General features: G+C 27.6%; 1 protein-coding gene across 1 annotated transcript in view; it reads left to right on the plus strand.

Moving 5' to 3' along the window:
- Positions 1–17,244, plus strand: part of LOC105847993 (uncharacterized) — a 40,310-nt gene extending 23,066 nt beyond the window's left edge. The window contains exons 3-5 of the mRNA XM_065815338.1: positions 9,426–9,522; positions 15,729–15,778; positions 15,849–17,244. Coding sequence (XP_065671410.1) covers positions 9,426–9,522; positions 15,729–15,778; positions 15,849–16,027 — 326 coding nt within the window. The 3' untranslated portion in view covers positions 16,028–17,244. The remainder of the gene's footprint in view (positions 1–9,425; positions 9,523–15,728; positions 15,779–15,848) is intronic.
- Positions 17,245–17,609: the final 365 nt, after the last annotated feature.

Genomic DNA, 17,609 nt, shown 5'->3' on the forward strand with positions numbered 1-17,609 from the left:
AAAGCCTTTCATTTAAAACAAATGTTATAAAGTGTTATAAATGTTTCTCAATTTATATTTTATTAAATCTTTAAAAGTGTGATGAAATATAAATTGAGGTTATGTTTGTAGGGAGTTATAAGGATATTTAAGGATAAAGGAATTTAAGGATAAAAACAATTTATTCAGAGCAGAAGTTACGCAAGGTATCCTTTTTATTGATTTTTTAAGCTAAATATATAGTTTTACTGTACACATACCTTAATATTGTTATAATAATCCAGACAAGTATTTGAAAAGCATGTCTAGGCTTGTGTTATAAGAATAAAACATTAGATGCTAATTCCAAACTGTGTTGCCACTATGTATATATATATATATATATATATATATATATATATATATATATATATATATATATATATATATATATATATATATATATATATATATTTATATATATATATATATATAATATATTTATATATATATATATATATATATATATATATATATATATATATATATATATATATATATATATATATACATATGTATTATATATAGTAATCTGGGGTTAGAGTAAACAAAAAAAATGTGAACTGTTAAACAATTTTGTTTCTTTTGCATTTATTGAAAGCTAAAGCAAAAAAGTTATTAAAAATGCGAGGCACAGTTTTGTAGAGAATTTTGTGCTCTATCTAAGGTGTAAAAATTTTTTTTAAAACTTTAATTTTGCCTTAGCAAACCTCAAAATTCTTACCCTCGTAAAATAAAATTTTTTTTCTAAAAAATCAACTTCAAATCTCCCAAAACTAAAATTAAATTTTACTAAACAAAAAAGGCTGTTTTGAAGAAAATTTTAGGATGATCAAAGTTCTCTTTTCAAAATTGAATTTGCTAGTTTCAGAAAATAGTTATAAGCAAAAAACCAATATCAATGTTTCTGGGGGGAAGAGTAACATGCTAATTGGACACACTTATGCATTAGGATGAGCACGATTAAACGTAAATAAATGCTGCAGCCTTTTCTATTTATCCAAAAAATTTTAAAACAAAATAGTTCGTACTTACATTCGTAAAACGCAAACAATTTACAATGAAGAGCAATTGCAACTTGCAGTAGAACAAATCATAAAAGGCGAAATATTACTCAGTAAAGCTTCAGAGGCACACAATATACCAAAGGCGACTCGTCACAAGCGTGTGCACAACAAAGTCCAATTACATGGTAGAGGTACAACGACCGTGCTAAGTACAGCATTTAGTAGTATAGTAGTAGTATATATTTACTGCAAGGAGATAACTCCTGGAACAGTGCATGAATACAAGCCCTGCTATACGCAGTATAATCAGGTAATTACATTAAACATTTTAAATAAGTTAGTGGTTTTTATCTAAAAACCTATTGTAATGAGCTTTAAAAGGATTGACTGAAGTTTGCTTAACAACGCTATCTGGAAGATTGTTCCACGAATTCGCTACTCTGTTTGTAAAAAAGTCGTGACGTATTTCACAGTTAACTTTTATTTCGCTACGTACACGTTTACGGTGACCATACTTATGTTCTACTGTCAATGTTTCAACTTGCCAAGTCACTCTATCAATTTTGTTTTCAATTTTAAATAATTGAATGCAGTCGAAAAAAGTTCTTCTGGTTGTTAAAGTGTCTAAATTAAGAACCTGCAGGCTATCTTCGTACCGGAAATTTTTTAGGCTATGAGGTACTTTTGTAGCTCTCTTCTGGATACGTTCTATGCGTTGTATTGCAAATTTTAAATGATTATTACAGGCTGGAGTAGCAAATTCTAAATGTGGCCTTATATACACTGTGTATAATTTCTTCCATAATTTTGCGTCTCTGCTTATGAATGTATTTTTCATTCATCCTAAAATGTTATTAGCTTTAGATACAATTTCCAAAGCGTGTGTATCCCATTTGACATTCCAGGTAATGGTAATGCCAAGATCGTGCTCTTTTTCAGATTTATAGGGGTTATCTTTTAACAAAATGGACCACTTTGCATTTTTGTAGTTTAGCTTCATGTACCATTTTTTAGACCATTTCGTAATAGTACTTAAATCTAATTAAAGCTTGTCTGAGTCTGAAATTTGAATTAGTTCTTCTTCCTATTCTTCCTCCGTAGCTAAATTTTTTTTTTGACATTACTTTATATCACTTTTTAAATAATATTTAGACAAACTTTTAAAACTCCGCCTGCAACATCAATGCCCACCTTTAGCTTTTCGTTTGTTCATCGGCAATCGCTTTACCTTCGGTTGAAATTTGATTTTCATTCCTTCTCCCTCAGATTTTCTTTTAGATGCTTTTGAGAATTGAAGTTCGGCACCTTGTCTATCTTGATATCAAAAGAAATTTACTTCCATGTTTTTAGTTTTTATATTTCAAATATTTTATCTAAGTTTCTTAGTTTCAAGTTTGAAATATTAAATTAAAATCCAATGTTTGCCCTAACTTTGTCAAGTTCTTTTGTTCAATTTTTTCTTCTTGTTGTGAGAGTGAAAGGATGGGGTAATCCTCTTTCAATGACAACCCTACAACTTTTACATATTTTTTGTTTGTTCCAGGTGATGATGCTTTTACTCTTCCCAACTTGGTTCTTTCTCTATTTTCAGATGTTGATTCTGGAGTAACTGTAGTTTGCGTCATTTCATAAATGTTACACACACAGAATGATTGGTTTCTGGTAAAATTTTTTACTTTGACTTTTGAGAAATCAGTGGTTTTCTCAGAATAATGTTTTTATCTTCTTTTTCAGGCCATTAGGAAAGTTTTCGTTTTTCAAATCAAATGATTTTATAAAGAACTTATGTATTCTGTTCAATTACACATTTCCTTCTTTAACTTTTGTTATTCCTGGTCCTTTTGAAAAACAAATTAAGCAGACTAAGGCTCTATTATCTTTATGAGAGTTTTTAATGTTTGGCATTTTGAAACAATATGAGCAATACTAATCTATTTTTAAAAATTTTTTATTAACTACTCCAACATATAAAAAAAGTTCATAATATCTATTAATAAACTTTTTTGCGGTATACCACAAGGAAGTATACTAAACAGAGGAATGTTGTTTATACATTTGTGTAATGGAAACTTTTTTTTACCGTTATTAACTTATTGCTTAATTATTAACTAATTGCATTTATAAAATAACTTGAAAACTTCCAAAACTTCCGCAAAATTTCCGAAAATCTTCCGGAAAAATTCCTGATTCGAAAGTTTCCCGAGAAATCTTCAGCCATACCACAGTGGGTCAGAATTTTTTCTCCTAAGCCAAAAGTCCCAAAAAAGTAAAATCTTCTAAACTTTTATTTTATTTTGTTATTGAAACATAGGTGCTTTACTCTACTCAAAAATGTATCCGTTTAATTGCTAGAGATGAAGGCAAGCTTGCTAGAATCATTCATAATGGCTTGAAAATTGTCAAATTTTTGCTGCTTTTTTTTTTTTCAAAAATACTTTTCCTCAAAATCTACATAACTCTTTTCAATTAAAAAAGCTTTGGACCTTTTTTATTTTAAATAAACATATTAACTTAGTGCTTATAAAAAGTATATGTTTTAGTTATATATTTGTATTTAATTTATTGATAGTATGTCTTCGAATTGTTGGTATTTTAAAAGTGTTTTTCTAAATTTCCTCATTTTCCTTTTTCTAAATGCCACCCGAAAATTATTTGATTTTCTGATTTTTGCAATTACTTAATGGCAATTATTGTTCAAAAAAAACTCAGCTACGACCATGTATTCTTTATGATATATTTCTTAGTTCAAAACCGACGACTTTTTTTGCTTTTATAAAAAGACCAGTTTAAAGTTAAGATATTTGCTTAAGGAATATAGTTTTTTTTTTTTTTTTTAGTTTTGTTTAATACATCGAACCATTATTGATGAAATAAACTTTTATTGTTATTATTTTAATTTTTTCAAATAAGGAAAAAAAAAAGAAAATCATTTCACTATAAATACATAAAAATCAAATATTTAAGTATTAGATTCCAACCAAATGCCGCTCGCTTGAAATTGGAATTAATGATATTTAGGAAGTATAAAGGCTGTTTAATACTATTAATTAAAATCAGCTGCGACTAGTTATAATTTAAACTTAGAATCGATTTTGAAATCTAAGGTTTTAGACTAATTTAATTCTTACTTTACAAAGCATTGTGATGTGAAAAAAATTTATTTGTCTTGAAATTTGAAGTTTATATAATAATAGATGATTATATGAAGCCTAATTATTTGATAGTTGCAGCGATTTGATTGCAATTATTTTCTAAAAGTAATAAATTTATTTACATAAATTTAAACTAAATTATAGATATTTAAATTTTCTCTTGAAGTAAATAATCAAGTTATCTTATAAAAATGTTTAATAACATAACTCGACTTGACGTATTTTAAAAATCTAAAGACACTATTTCATCACAACTTACGTCAAGAGAAATCGTAGATCAGTATAATAGTATGCTCAAAAATGAATTAAACGTATCTATTAATATAAATGATGATTTTACTCGTTTTGAAAAAGCACTTTTCGAATTTGTATGCAAATGCCGATCAAAACTTAGCAAAAAATATTTTCGAAATAAGAGCAAATTTTTAAGAGGCGAGTCATTTTGACTTAATAATAAAATTTTGCCTTTAATTATACATATAAATATATCCTACCGAAGTAAACGCCGGCACGCATCCATTAGTAAATCACGACCATGATAATACAAGCAGCTAAATAGGGTTAAAAAAGAAAAAGTGATATAGTTTGCTGTACGAATTAAAAGAATGTTTATCAAATACAAATTCAGCAAATGAAATAAAATGTCTTATTCAGGACAAGAACAAGCAAATTGTACCAAATACGCCACTAGAGGGATTAGCATTAATGACAGCTATGAATTTATCTAAGACGCAATATCAAGTTATGCGAAATAACTCAATTAGGTGTAATGCAAATATATGTCCTACCTATAACAACATTTGCGACGAAAAAAAAAAGTGTTATCCTGATGGTATTTATATAGCTGAAAATGGAATGAAAGGCAAAGTTCCACTGAAAGAATTGTTACACCATACAGTTCATTGAATGCTGCAACTAACTAGTGTTAAAAATAAAATATCTCAATTTGATTCCCTTGAATCCTGTATAGGAATGACTTTGTATTGCAAATGGGGCTTCGAAGGTGCAAGTAGCCAAAAGCAGTATAAACAAAGATTTTCCGTCCAAAAAGGGAACAATGATAAATGTAATGATTTAATGTCTGATCAAAGTTTGTTTTCTGCTTGCCTAGTGCCACTTAAGTTATCGTATGGTGTTATGAAAATTTGTGAAAATCAAGTGCCTTCTTCAACGCGATTCTGCCGCCCACTAAGAATTCAGTATATTGCTAAAACCCTTTAGTTTTAAGAGAAGAAACAAAATATTTTGACAAGCTAATCAATTTGCTTGAGGAGAGTACAATGAATATTGATGTATAAATAATGGAACCAGAAGCTGAAAAGAAGCTTGGAATTGAAGTAAGCTTCGATCTTAAGCTTACAATGATTGATGGAAAAGCAGTTAATGCAATTTGTGACAACAAATCGGCTCAAATTTGTAATATTTGCAAATGTACTCCAAGATTAATGAACAACTTAGATAAAGCTCTGATCCGTTCAACGGATTCGCAAAGCTTAGAGCTTGGGTTATCGTCATTACACAGTGGCGGATCCAGCATATTTTGATCTTTGAGATAGCTAACCTTCAGACATGGAGCTAACTCCAAACATTTATATGTTTATACTTATGTCAAATAATGAGGGTTTGCAAAAAATTGCGATGGTTGGATGCTGGGAACAAAGAAGCCCCAATATTTTTGCAGCACCTGCCCCAAACGTGAGAGCAATAAGTTGGTGAAATATTTTTTGTACTATTCTCAACTAGACTTATATTTATCGATAATTTTTAAGTTTCAAAGTATTATCTCTCAGCGTTCAAAAATTATGACCATATAAAAATTAAAATCCCCTGAAATTGAGGGGGGTTTAAACTTTATAATACTATAAAGAGATAATACTATGAAACTTAAAAATTGTCGATGAATATAAGTCTAATTAAGAAAAATACAAAAAATATTTTATCAATTTGTTGCTCTCACATTTGGGGCAGGTGTTGCAAAAATTTTTGGGCTTTTTTGTTCCCAGCCTCCAATCATCGCAATTTTTTGCAAACCCTCATTATTTGACATAAGTATAAACATTTAAATGTTTGGAGTTAGCTCCATGTCTGGAAGTTAGCTATCTCAAAGATCAAAAAATGCTGGATTCGCCACTGTTACATGCATGGATTTGATGTTTCGAGTGTATTCTACATATAAGTTATAGACTTGATATTAATAGTTGCAAATACCTGGACTTGAAAATATAAAATCAGCAGCTGTAATAAAAAGGTTTATTCAGCGTGAGTTTGAAAAAATTGGCCTTATTGTTGTTATGCCTCTTTAAGGCGGATCTGGAACAACAAATGATGGCAATACTGCTCGTCGTGCTTTTCGTCAGCATGCAGAGTTTTCGCGAATAACAGGAGTCAAGAAAGATTTAATCTACAGGCTATACATTATACTCAGTGCCGTAACTAGGCAGGTGCAACAGGTGCACTTGCACAGGGCCCGTAGATTAGGCGGCCGTGAAATGGAACCTTAAACTGACGAAAATATCTTTCAATAATATCTATTGAATATAACATTGTTAAAGATATTAATTATGACGACGTTATAAATGAATTTGCGCAAATGAAAGCGAGAAAAGTGCAATTTTAATAAAGAAATTTTTAAAAATAATAAATTAAAATATATTTTTTATTTACAATTTTTCCAAAAAAAAGTTAGGCTTAGGGGGCCGAAAAATGAAATTTTGCACAGGGCACTAGAAAAGCTAGTTACGGCGCTGATTATACTATCAGTCATTAATTTAAATAAAACAAAATTAACATAGCCAAATATGAAACATATTGTTTGGAAACAGAAAATATATTTGTTCGAGAGTACTCATTGTTTTACATGCCAGCCTCAGTACACAAACTACTCATTCATAGTAGTCTGACAATATCTAGATTTATTCTACCAATTGTAATGAACTCTGAGGAAGCAATTGAAGCTTGGAATAAAGATAATAAAAATATTCCCTCACAACACACTCGTAAATTTGATCGAAAAGCTACAATGACGGACCAACTTAATTAATGCTTTCGAGTGACCCAATTCTTTGATCTCTAAACTATGCAAGATCAAAAGTAAACATAAAAAAATGAATCTATAAGGAGAAGCAGTTGATCTTATCTTTCAAGTAACTGAAAAAGAAAAAACAAATGATGCAAATGACGATATATATGTGGATGAAGAATAAAATGAGATCGATGAGGATGAGGATTTTGATGATAAAAATAAGGAACTAAAACCAATAAACATAAATGAAATAAGAAATTTAAATTAGCACAATGACATTATTGGATCATCTAAAAATGAAAACACTAATTTGCCATTTTATTACTATGCTGACTTAGAACTTATTGACTAAAATTTTGTTTATATTATTTTTACCTTTTGATTTATACAAATAATTATGTGCACTTATTTGTAAAATAGGAATAAACTTTTAACCTTGAACTATAAAAAATAAATTCTCAGTTCTAAATATTTATATAATATTAAGTATATAATTACAATATAAAGTATAGTAAGTGTAGTTCACTAAAAGTCTATATGCAGGATGTTAGTGACTAATAGTTTAACTATTTTTTAACATTTACAATATATGCAAGTGTCTAACTTCAATTTTCTTATAGTGTCAACGTTAATTTTTTATGCTTAAGGCTTTTTAAGTTTTTAACGTTACAATTTTTTAATCAAGTCGCTGCAATTATCAACTAATTAGGCTTCATATAATCATCTAATATCGTATAAACTTCAAATTTCTAGACAAATAAATTTTTTCACGTCACAATGCATTGTAAAGTAAGAATTAAATTAGTCTAAAACCTTGAATTTTCAAAATCGATTTTAAGTTGAAATTATAACTAGTAGCAGCTGATTTTAATTAATAGAATTAAACAGCCTTTATACTTCCTAAATATCATTGATTCCAATTTCAAGCGAGCGGCATTTGGTTGGAATCGAATACTTAAATATTTGAGTTTTATGTATTTATAGTGAAATGATTTTCTTTTTTTTTTCCTTATTTGAAAAAATTAAAATAATAACAATAAAGTTTGTTTCATCAATAACGGTTCGATATATTAAACAAAATTAAAAAAAAAAAAAAACTATATTCCTTAAGCAAATATCATAACTTTAAACTGGTCTATAAAAGTAAAAAAAGTCGTCGATTTTGACCTAAAAAATATATCATAAAGAATACATGGTCGCAGCTGGGTTTTTTTTTAACAATAATTGACGCTTAGTAAATGCAAAAATCAGAAAATCAAACAATCTTCGGGTGGCATTTAGAAAATGGAAGATGAGGAAATTTAGAAAAACACCTTTAAAATACCAATAATTCTAAGACATATTATGAATAAATCAAATACAAATATATAACTAAAACATATACTTTTTATAAGCTCTAAGTTAATATGTTTATTTAAAATAAAAATGATCCGAAGCTTTTTTAATTGAAAAAAGTAATGTAGATGTTGGAATAAGTATTTTTGAAAGAAAAAAAATTAGCGAAAATTTGACAATTTTCAAGCCATTATAAATGATTCTAGCAAGCTTGCCTTCATCTCTAGTAATTAAACGGATACATTTTTGAGTAGAGTGAAGCACCTATATTTCAATAGCAAAATAAAAAAAAAGTTTAGAAGATTCAACTTTTTTGGAACTTTTGGCCACGGAAAAAAAATTCTGCCCCACAGTGCATACGCCTAGTTTTTTAATTTTGTAATTTTGCTGATGATTGCCGTTAGGCATGAAACCTAATGTTCTATAATATAAGTATTTTTTTATTTTTGTTTTGTTTTGTATCACTCTGTTTTGAAAGTCAAATGTTACAATAATAAGTTTTATTAACATTGAGCAATTTGTTTCGAATGAGAGTTTTATAATGTTGTTTAACGTCTTCTCAAACGATATATATGTATATATATATATATATATATATATATATATATATATATATATATATATATATATATATATATATATATATATATATATATATATATATATATATATATATATATATATGTATATATATGTATATATATATATATATATATATATATATATATATATATATATATATATATATATATATATATATATATATATATTATATATATATATATATATATATATATTACTTGTGTACGAGTAATTACACGCTTTCTTAGTGATGTATTATGTGTGTTAGTATGTATTATTAATGTTACAAGTAGTCACACACTTTATTAGTGAATATAATGAGTCCAACATGGGTATACACACAACCGACTGGAACCGTGTTGCAGACGGAAACTTATCAATTTGTATGTTCATTATTGTTGTTAAGGTATGCTTTCTTTATTATTTATTTTTTTTTTGGTTTATACAGGTTAACAAATATTACGAAAGAGTTACTGTTTTAGGGTCATTTTATGTAAAATTAACAAGCTCAAGTTACTTAAATAAATCATCATAAAAAAATAATTTGGAAAAACGTCCATTCTTTATACCCTGATGCTATTAGTACAACATTTTTAGTATTACTTAAAAAATTTATAAACTTAAAAATGATTTTAAAAATTTTCTATACATTTTGCAATTAATCTATTTTAATTAAAAAAAATTTAGAAAACCTGTTTAATTATTTATATATTTAGGCTTCAGTTTTGCCTATCAGTGTTGCCTTTCATCCATTTTAGAACGAAGTTATTAAAAATTACATGCTTGAAAAAAATGATAATTTGATGTAAAAAATGCAAATTCTATAATTCGAAGTAATTTTTGGCAATCATATTTGTGATGTCACCAAAATTAAACTTGCAAATAATATAAAGAAAACATTAAATGATGATTTAGACCGTTAGCTTCACTCTGACAATATTTATTTGCTTGTTCATATTTGGCTTTTTCCACTCTATGTTAAAAGTTTTCTAATTTTTAAGGTCCCTTTTAGTTACAACTTTAGTTACATTTAGAATTTAAAACAGTTCATTGCTAAATTTAGAAAAGCATGCTTTATTGGAGTGAACGTGTTTAAACATATGGAACTTTTATCCCCCCTATTGTGTTAACTATATTCTCGAATAATTGAACACAACAGGAGCAATAAAACTCCCACATATTTAAACGCCTTTATTCTTATAAAACATGCTCTTCTAAATTTAGTAATGAGTGTTTTTCATATATATATATATATATATATATATATATATATATATATATATATATATATATATATATATATATATATATATATATATATATATATATATATATATATATATATATATATATATATATATATATATATATATATATATATATATATATATATATATATACACTACCGTCCATAATTATTCGAATAGTTGTACTTTTCGAATTAAAATATCATAGTTTTCCTTACTATTTGGAGAGAAACTGTTAGGAAAGTGTACCTAAATTATAAATTATTATTATTATTTTTATTAGGTTTAGAAAAAAAAATTAATAAAAGTCCGATTAGATTAATTTATAATTTACTTGCATTTTAATCACTCTTGGCGCCAATAACCGTTATACATATTTTTGGCATTCTACTTAACGACTTATCCCATTTATCGAAGTCAGTTTATGCCACTAACTAATAAGTTTATCCACATCTTTATGCATCGTTTGGCATTAATTTTTGACACTTTTAATTCCTCCCATTGGAGGAATTCCAATACGAGAGAGATCTTGTTTTTGAGGAGGCTGAATCATTTTATTTAATATTAGATCGTTCTCGAACTCAGTCAAATAACTTAAACAAATTTTTAAAAAATGTTTTAGATTTAAGCTTCAAGTTATTTTCTTTAAAAAAAAATGAATAGTTTCTCATTAATCCAACTTTCCGAAGGTGTTACACAATTTTTTAAGTGTACAAGTAAACTACTTTTGTTATTACTCCATCTATTTTCACAAAGACACCTGTGGCACTCAAACCAAAAAGGCGCCACACCTTAACACTACATCCACAATGTTTTACAGCCAATATTGCATATATATATATTTTTATATATATATATATATATATATATATATATATATATATATATATATATATATATATATATATATATATATATATATATATATATATATATATATATATATATATATATATATATATACAAAATTGATGTTTCATTTGCTTATTACAAAATAATCTTAAAAACATTAATCTTTACTACATAAATGTAGTAACATGTTTAGGTACAATAAGTACCTAAACATGTTACTACATACATGTTTAGGTACTTATTGTACCTCTGGAGCGGTGTTTGCTCTCCTCTAATGCAGTATGAGCTTTCAGAGATGCTGATTTCATCAACAACTGTATAATATCAGAGTATTACCAGTGCCATGTTACGCGTGTATGGTGTCTCTGTTAATGCTTTTGGTGTGCATTGTCAAGGCCACATAAGGAGCCCTAATTTAAAACTTTAGGTTAATTAGCAGGAATAAGACAACTGCAAAGCTTATTGCTTGGGATGTCATTCTCTATCTATGAATTAATCAAGTTTTCTTTAAACTTAAACCATGTCTAATTTAACCAAAAATATGAAAAATGAAAAATCATGATTGCTACCTATTTGTATATATCTTTTACGAATATTTCTGGTTTGCGAAACAAATTTCTTTCAGTTGAATCTTACCTTATGCACTAGTTTAGAGACTAATTTAAGTTTTTTCTTAGTATTATAATGTACTATCCTTCAATTCGCAAATTCTTTAAAAGTCACATGCTTGGCTAGGGTATACATACGCATTAATTCACCAATTTGTCGAGAAATTAGATTTGAGTCCTTTGACCATCTTAGCACTTTATCACTTTAACACCTTTCTCTTAGATCTTTATCGATTTCCATCTTCTCAAGGCTGCATCATTTTAGATGCAATTTCTGATCAAATTGAACTTGCCTTTTCTCTTAAACCCTTAGCCGATATTGTTGTTATCGGCAACTTTAATGTCATTCACACTGAATTGTTTGACTTAAATACCACTTACTCTGCAGTCACTAAGGCCATAACTTTTGTATTTTTTAATCTCTTACTCTGATAATCATCTTTGTGACTCGTTTTTTGGAAAAACCTAATCACTTATCTTCACTCCTTGACTTGTGTCTAATCTCATAGCTTGGTTTCATTTACTCCCTGTTCTCCATTAGTTTGTTTAACCATGCATTGATCTCCATAAATCTTTCATCTTGTACTTCTTCGGACTTACTACTACGCTAAAACTGACTGGGATTCTTTTCAAAACTTCCTTTGTCACGGCTTTTGGAAAATTGTCTTTTCTCCCTTTGCTAATAAATGCACTTCCTATGAAACTTTCTGGATCCATTATGGAAGCTTTTATTCTTTGTAATCGGTTTGAAGCGTTTTTCTACTCTATGATTTTCACCTTCTTGTGCAGTTGCTGTATCTAACTGTGATCAGTTTTTTCATACTTTTCAAAAAGACAACTCTTTTGCAAATAAGAGCTTATTTATTATTGCAAAAAATCAATGTAAAAAGATGATGTCTGATGCCAAGCTTCATTATTCCCAGTTTCTAAATCTCGTATCTTATCTCAGAAGTTCCGGCCATACTCTTTCTGGTATTCCAGTTCAACAGGTTAACCAATGTTAGACATTCAAATCACTCCAACTTCTGTTGCTAAACTTATACTTTAACTAAACCATAGAAGTATAAATCAGATGGAAGTTCAACCTCATTGAAATGCTTTGGGATTATGCTTGTAATCTTTTGTTTCGTAAACAAAAAGAAAAATGTCAAGACTGTACTTAAACGCCTAATCTTTATACATTGACAAAATAGGTACGTTCATAACAATTTAAAAGTAGTATTTTGATAGTTCGCCAATAATATTTAAGTATAAACATTAAAAAGGGCGATACCAAAACGGCAAATAACAACTTTTTCTTAAACATTACATTAAATAGAGTATTGCAAGCATGAATGGAATAATGATATACAACGAATGAAAGTCTAGGCTAAAGTAATTTAAAAAACATTTTATTTTTGTTTTTTGAAAATTGTTTTAGCTGCCTTTTTTATCAAATGTTGTGTTATGATTTGAAGCAAGAAAAGAAACTTCAACTAACATATGCTTTTAAAATAAAGTGATTCTATTTAACTACCAAGTTTTAGTAAACATTTTGTTGAATAATTACAACTACTAATGGTTCAATCTATGTAGCGTACCATTAAATAATTTATTTTAATGTTTTAATAAAAATCATTCAGTTAATTTTAAAAAAAATTTAGTAAAATTTTTAAAATTAATTCAGTAAATTTTGAAACTAATTCAGTAAATCTTAAAATTAATTCAGTGAACTTTTGTTGTTTTTTGTCCTGGGAAACTCGTTTTTTGTTTTGTTTTCGGTTACGAGCATACTCCCGAGACAACTTGAAATTGCTTTGATGTTTGCGGCTTGATGAACTTCTGTTTTATACTTCCATAATTAAACTATTTTGCGACTTGTAAAAAGACAACATTCCCGTCATAGTTCTACAAAAGTGATCTCCAGAATTTACTTAAATTTTCTCTAAACTATTAACTAAGTGCTTGACTGAATATTTTTTTACTGCCTCCTGGGTATTGGTATCTGTGGTTCCAATTTTTAAATTGAAAGTTTTCCAACACTGAAAAAATTTCTTACCTCTCTAACTATTCGTTCAAATTAGTCTTTTCTCTTTTATTAGCAAGGTCTTCAAGTCTTTGATCAACAAACTTCTAGCATCCAAATTGAGTCTAATAACTTTGACTCAGGGATGATTGTCAAATAATCAATACAGTTTTCAATATTCTTATTTTATGGCTGACTTGCTTACTGCTTTGACTGAAAGATTCTATTATCCATTAGATGAAGGTGGCGTGGCAAGGGCTATTGCTCTTGATATGTCTAAAGCTTTTGATAAAGTTTTCATGCTGGTCTTCTCCTTAAGCTTGGTTTATATTGTGTATCTGAGAAAGTTTTGAAGAATATTAAATCATTTTTTTTTAAAACCACTCTATTAAATCTAACACTCTTTTTCATTTCCAGTAACTTCTGGGGTAACTCAAGGTTCTATCCTAGCTTCTGTTTTGATTCTTATCTAAATTAATGACCTTCTTGACAACCTCAAATTTTGAGTAGCTCTATTGCAGATGACTCGGCTTTATAATCCTGTCTTGACAAAAAGTCAAATCATACCAACTTCAAACGGTAAAAAATCTACCAAAATAACGTCGTTGCCTAGATATCATCAACCATGGTAGTCAAAGTCGCGATCCAATATATTGACAAATCTTTTTTTCAAAAGTCATTTAAAAAACCTTTTAAGAAATTAAACTTTAATTTTTGGACAAAAACTTGTGCTTCAAAATTGTCTTTGAACATCCCGTGTCATGTTGTTACTACCATTCCGTAAACGAGTAATTCGAACGTATAACGAATAATTATAATGAAATCTAAATTTAATATCAAAAAATTTATTAAGTAGTAATTTTTTTATATTAAAACCAAAATTGTAAAAATTATTAATTATTTTAAAATTTAGTGTTTGAAAGAATAAAAATTTTGTTTTATTTCATTATAAGTTATAAAAGTTGAATCATAAAAATAAAAATAAAAATTTTAAATAAAAAAAAAACTATTAGAAATAATGGGTTTATTATCTATATAGTAGCAGTTTATTATACAAAATAAAAGCGTTTAAACTAAAACTATTAACAAACACCACAAAATTAAGTAACTAATAATTAAAATATACTTAAACAGCCGTTTGAATAAGAAAAACTAAGTTCTGCAATATTTTTCCGTCCTCACTATTTTTGGTCGGGATAAGCTCTGTGCCAAGTTTTTAACGTAACGGTTTAACCATGAAAACATAAAAACAAGGTCGGCTAAAAATTGATTGACATCAAACACTTTAAGATCGGCAGTGATGTCGGCATTACTAAATATCGGCTCTAATTTTAAGGGCTGCTAAAATAAAAAATATTAAAATTAAAATGATACGGAATTAAATTTTTTTGATGTTTAGAGAGAATTCTATGATTAGGATTCTTTACAAAAGCTTTTTTGGTCGAAATTACTAAATAGAATGAAATTATCATACTTCTAAGATTCCGTTTTGTAAATAACTTACTTATATTTAATAGGAGAAAAGTATTAATGTACCAGGATGGAGAAAAACTACCTAATTTTAGGCGATCATTTTAGCCTAACGTGCCGCCTATTAAAATTTTGGATGATTTGTTAAGTTTTCATTTTGCTTAACCTAACTAACGTAATTTTTGCGCAAATCAGCCCATTAACAGCTTATTTGTTATTTCAAATCCCTAAGGATTATTAAATTTAGTTTACACATTTATCATTCGAGTTTCAAACAAAAGTTGTAAAAAAAACCGATTTGGAAAAAATGACTTTAAAAAGATTGTAACAATAACTACTAAAAGGTTGCTTTTATTTAACCACTGCTTCACTAGCACTTATTCGCTCACATTCATTTACTTTATAAAGATTAAATATTTTTACATTTTAGACAACAAAGTCTATGTTATCAACAGGAAATATCCACTGGAATAGTTACGTGTAAGTATAATTTTCATATATAATGACAACTAATTAGTCAAAAAAGAAATTGATTTTTTTTCTTTTTTAGTTCTTCCAATTCAGGTGATGGATGTGATTGGTTATGATCCAATAACCACAATAATTTACGGGCGCACGCTAAGAAATAACTTTATTGAAATGAACTTGAATAAAAGAAAATCTATGGTGATGTCAATTGAAAAATGCTCACAAATAAAAGCATGTAACCCGCTTTTGGGTTCAAAATAATGTAATTAGGGTGCATGACATGTGAGCCGTCTTTAAATGCCAAATAACTATCAAAATTGTCTTTTTTTTTTAAGTCAAATGCACATTAAACCTAAAAAAAGAACAAAAAAGATCTTTTATCAAGGTAAATATGACAAGGTTGTCTATAATAAGTTGATAACGCGCAATTTTTAAAGGAAATTCTCTCATTTGATGGTTTTACAAAATTTAAAATAGATTCTAATAATTCTATTAAATTTGATTTAATTTTCTAATTAATGACCAATCAGATTCCGACTTAAAATAAGATTAGTTAAGCAGATATTTTACAAATCAACTATTCTTAATATTATATCAATAAAATAAAAGAGTTTTTATTTGCAAAAATGTTATCACTTTTCATAATAATATATTAGGCATAAAAGAATATTCTGACAGCTTCAATATGAACATGAAAGAATCTCTTAAAATTTTTAGTTTAATTTGCATGTCTATATCCTGGTGCAACTCTGATAAGGCTAGTTCTAACTCAAATATCTTTTTACAAGGTTTCAGTATAACTTCCTTTGAGCATAAAAAAATGAAAGCGAGGTGGTGGCTTACTAGTTTAAAATAGAGAAAGTATGCGGTGTATTATCAGGCTTGACATGACTATTTTTGATGATGATAAAGTGATTTTAACAATTAAAATCCTTACCAATAAAAAAAATTAATTTTAAGTTGTCGAATCGTCCACTTTACGCCAAATTGAAAGTTTTAATGTATTTTTAAGTGATATTTTTAAAGTTTATATAAAATGGGATTAAATGCAGTTTAAATTGTGAGTAAAAAGGAACGTAAAAGTAAAGAAGCTGTGGATGCATATTGCAACTTTACATTTGCTCTATATTGGAGTATTGCTAATAAGTCAGCTCATCAAAAATATTCCCAAATAGTTTCGGGGTATTTTTTGTGTGGGTTATGTGATCTGTAATTTTTTTTTTTTTAGCTGCAGTTACCAATTTATACTAATATATACTAATAGTATATACTGTTATAAACCAGTTTTGCGTAGTTCATTTTGAGAACAATTTTTTAAGCTTGTTTTTTTGAGAGTATTTTATAAAACGTAATATACATTCTTTTTATTTTAGTTGTAAATTTCTTTTTTGTGGTGCATGGGTGTATGGGTATGTAGTTTATATGGGTATGTTGCATTTTTGTGAGTTTAATGTCTGAATATGTTTAAATGATAGAAATCTTTCATTTTTTATCATCCTTAAAGCTTTGCAAGAAAAGAATAACTGCTCCTTTTAAACTGTCCCGTTTCGCCCCACCCACTTGCAAAATGTAAAAACCTCGCTAGTCTAGAGTTTCGTTACTTTGGTTGTTGTAGCTTATTTTCAGAAGTTTTTTTTTTCTTAAAATTTTAATAAATTTATAAAAAACAGTATTAACTATGATACTAATGTGCTGTACCGTATCCACATTGTTCATATAAATTTGCGCTAAAATTTTACGTTTCTCCTACAAGCTAGGTGATTTAACTTCTTCTTCACTCAATCTACTTTGAGGTTCTAAAAGCCATGAAAACAATAAACTGTTTTTTTATCTTTCCTATAGC

The sequence above is a fragment of the Hydra vulgaris genome, chromosome 13 (assembly GCF_038396675.1).
Source record: "Hydra vulgaris chromosome 13, alternate assembly HydraT2T_AEP".
In the NCBI taxonomy this organism is placed as follows: Eukaryota; Metazoa; Cnidaria; class Hydrozoa; order Anthoathecata; family Hydridae; genus Hydra; species Hydra vulgaris.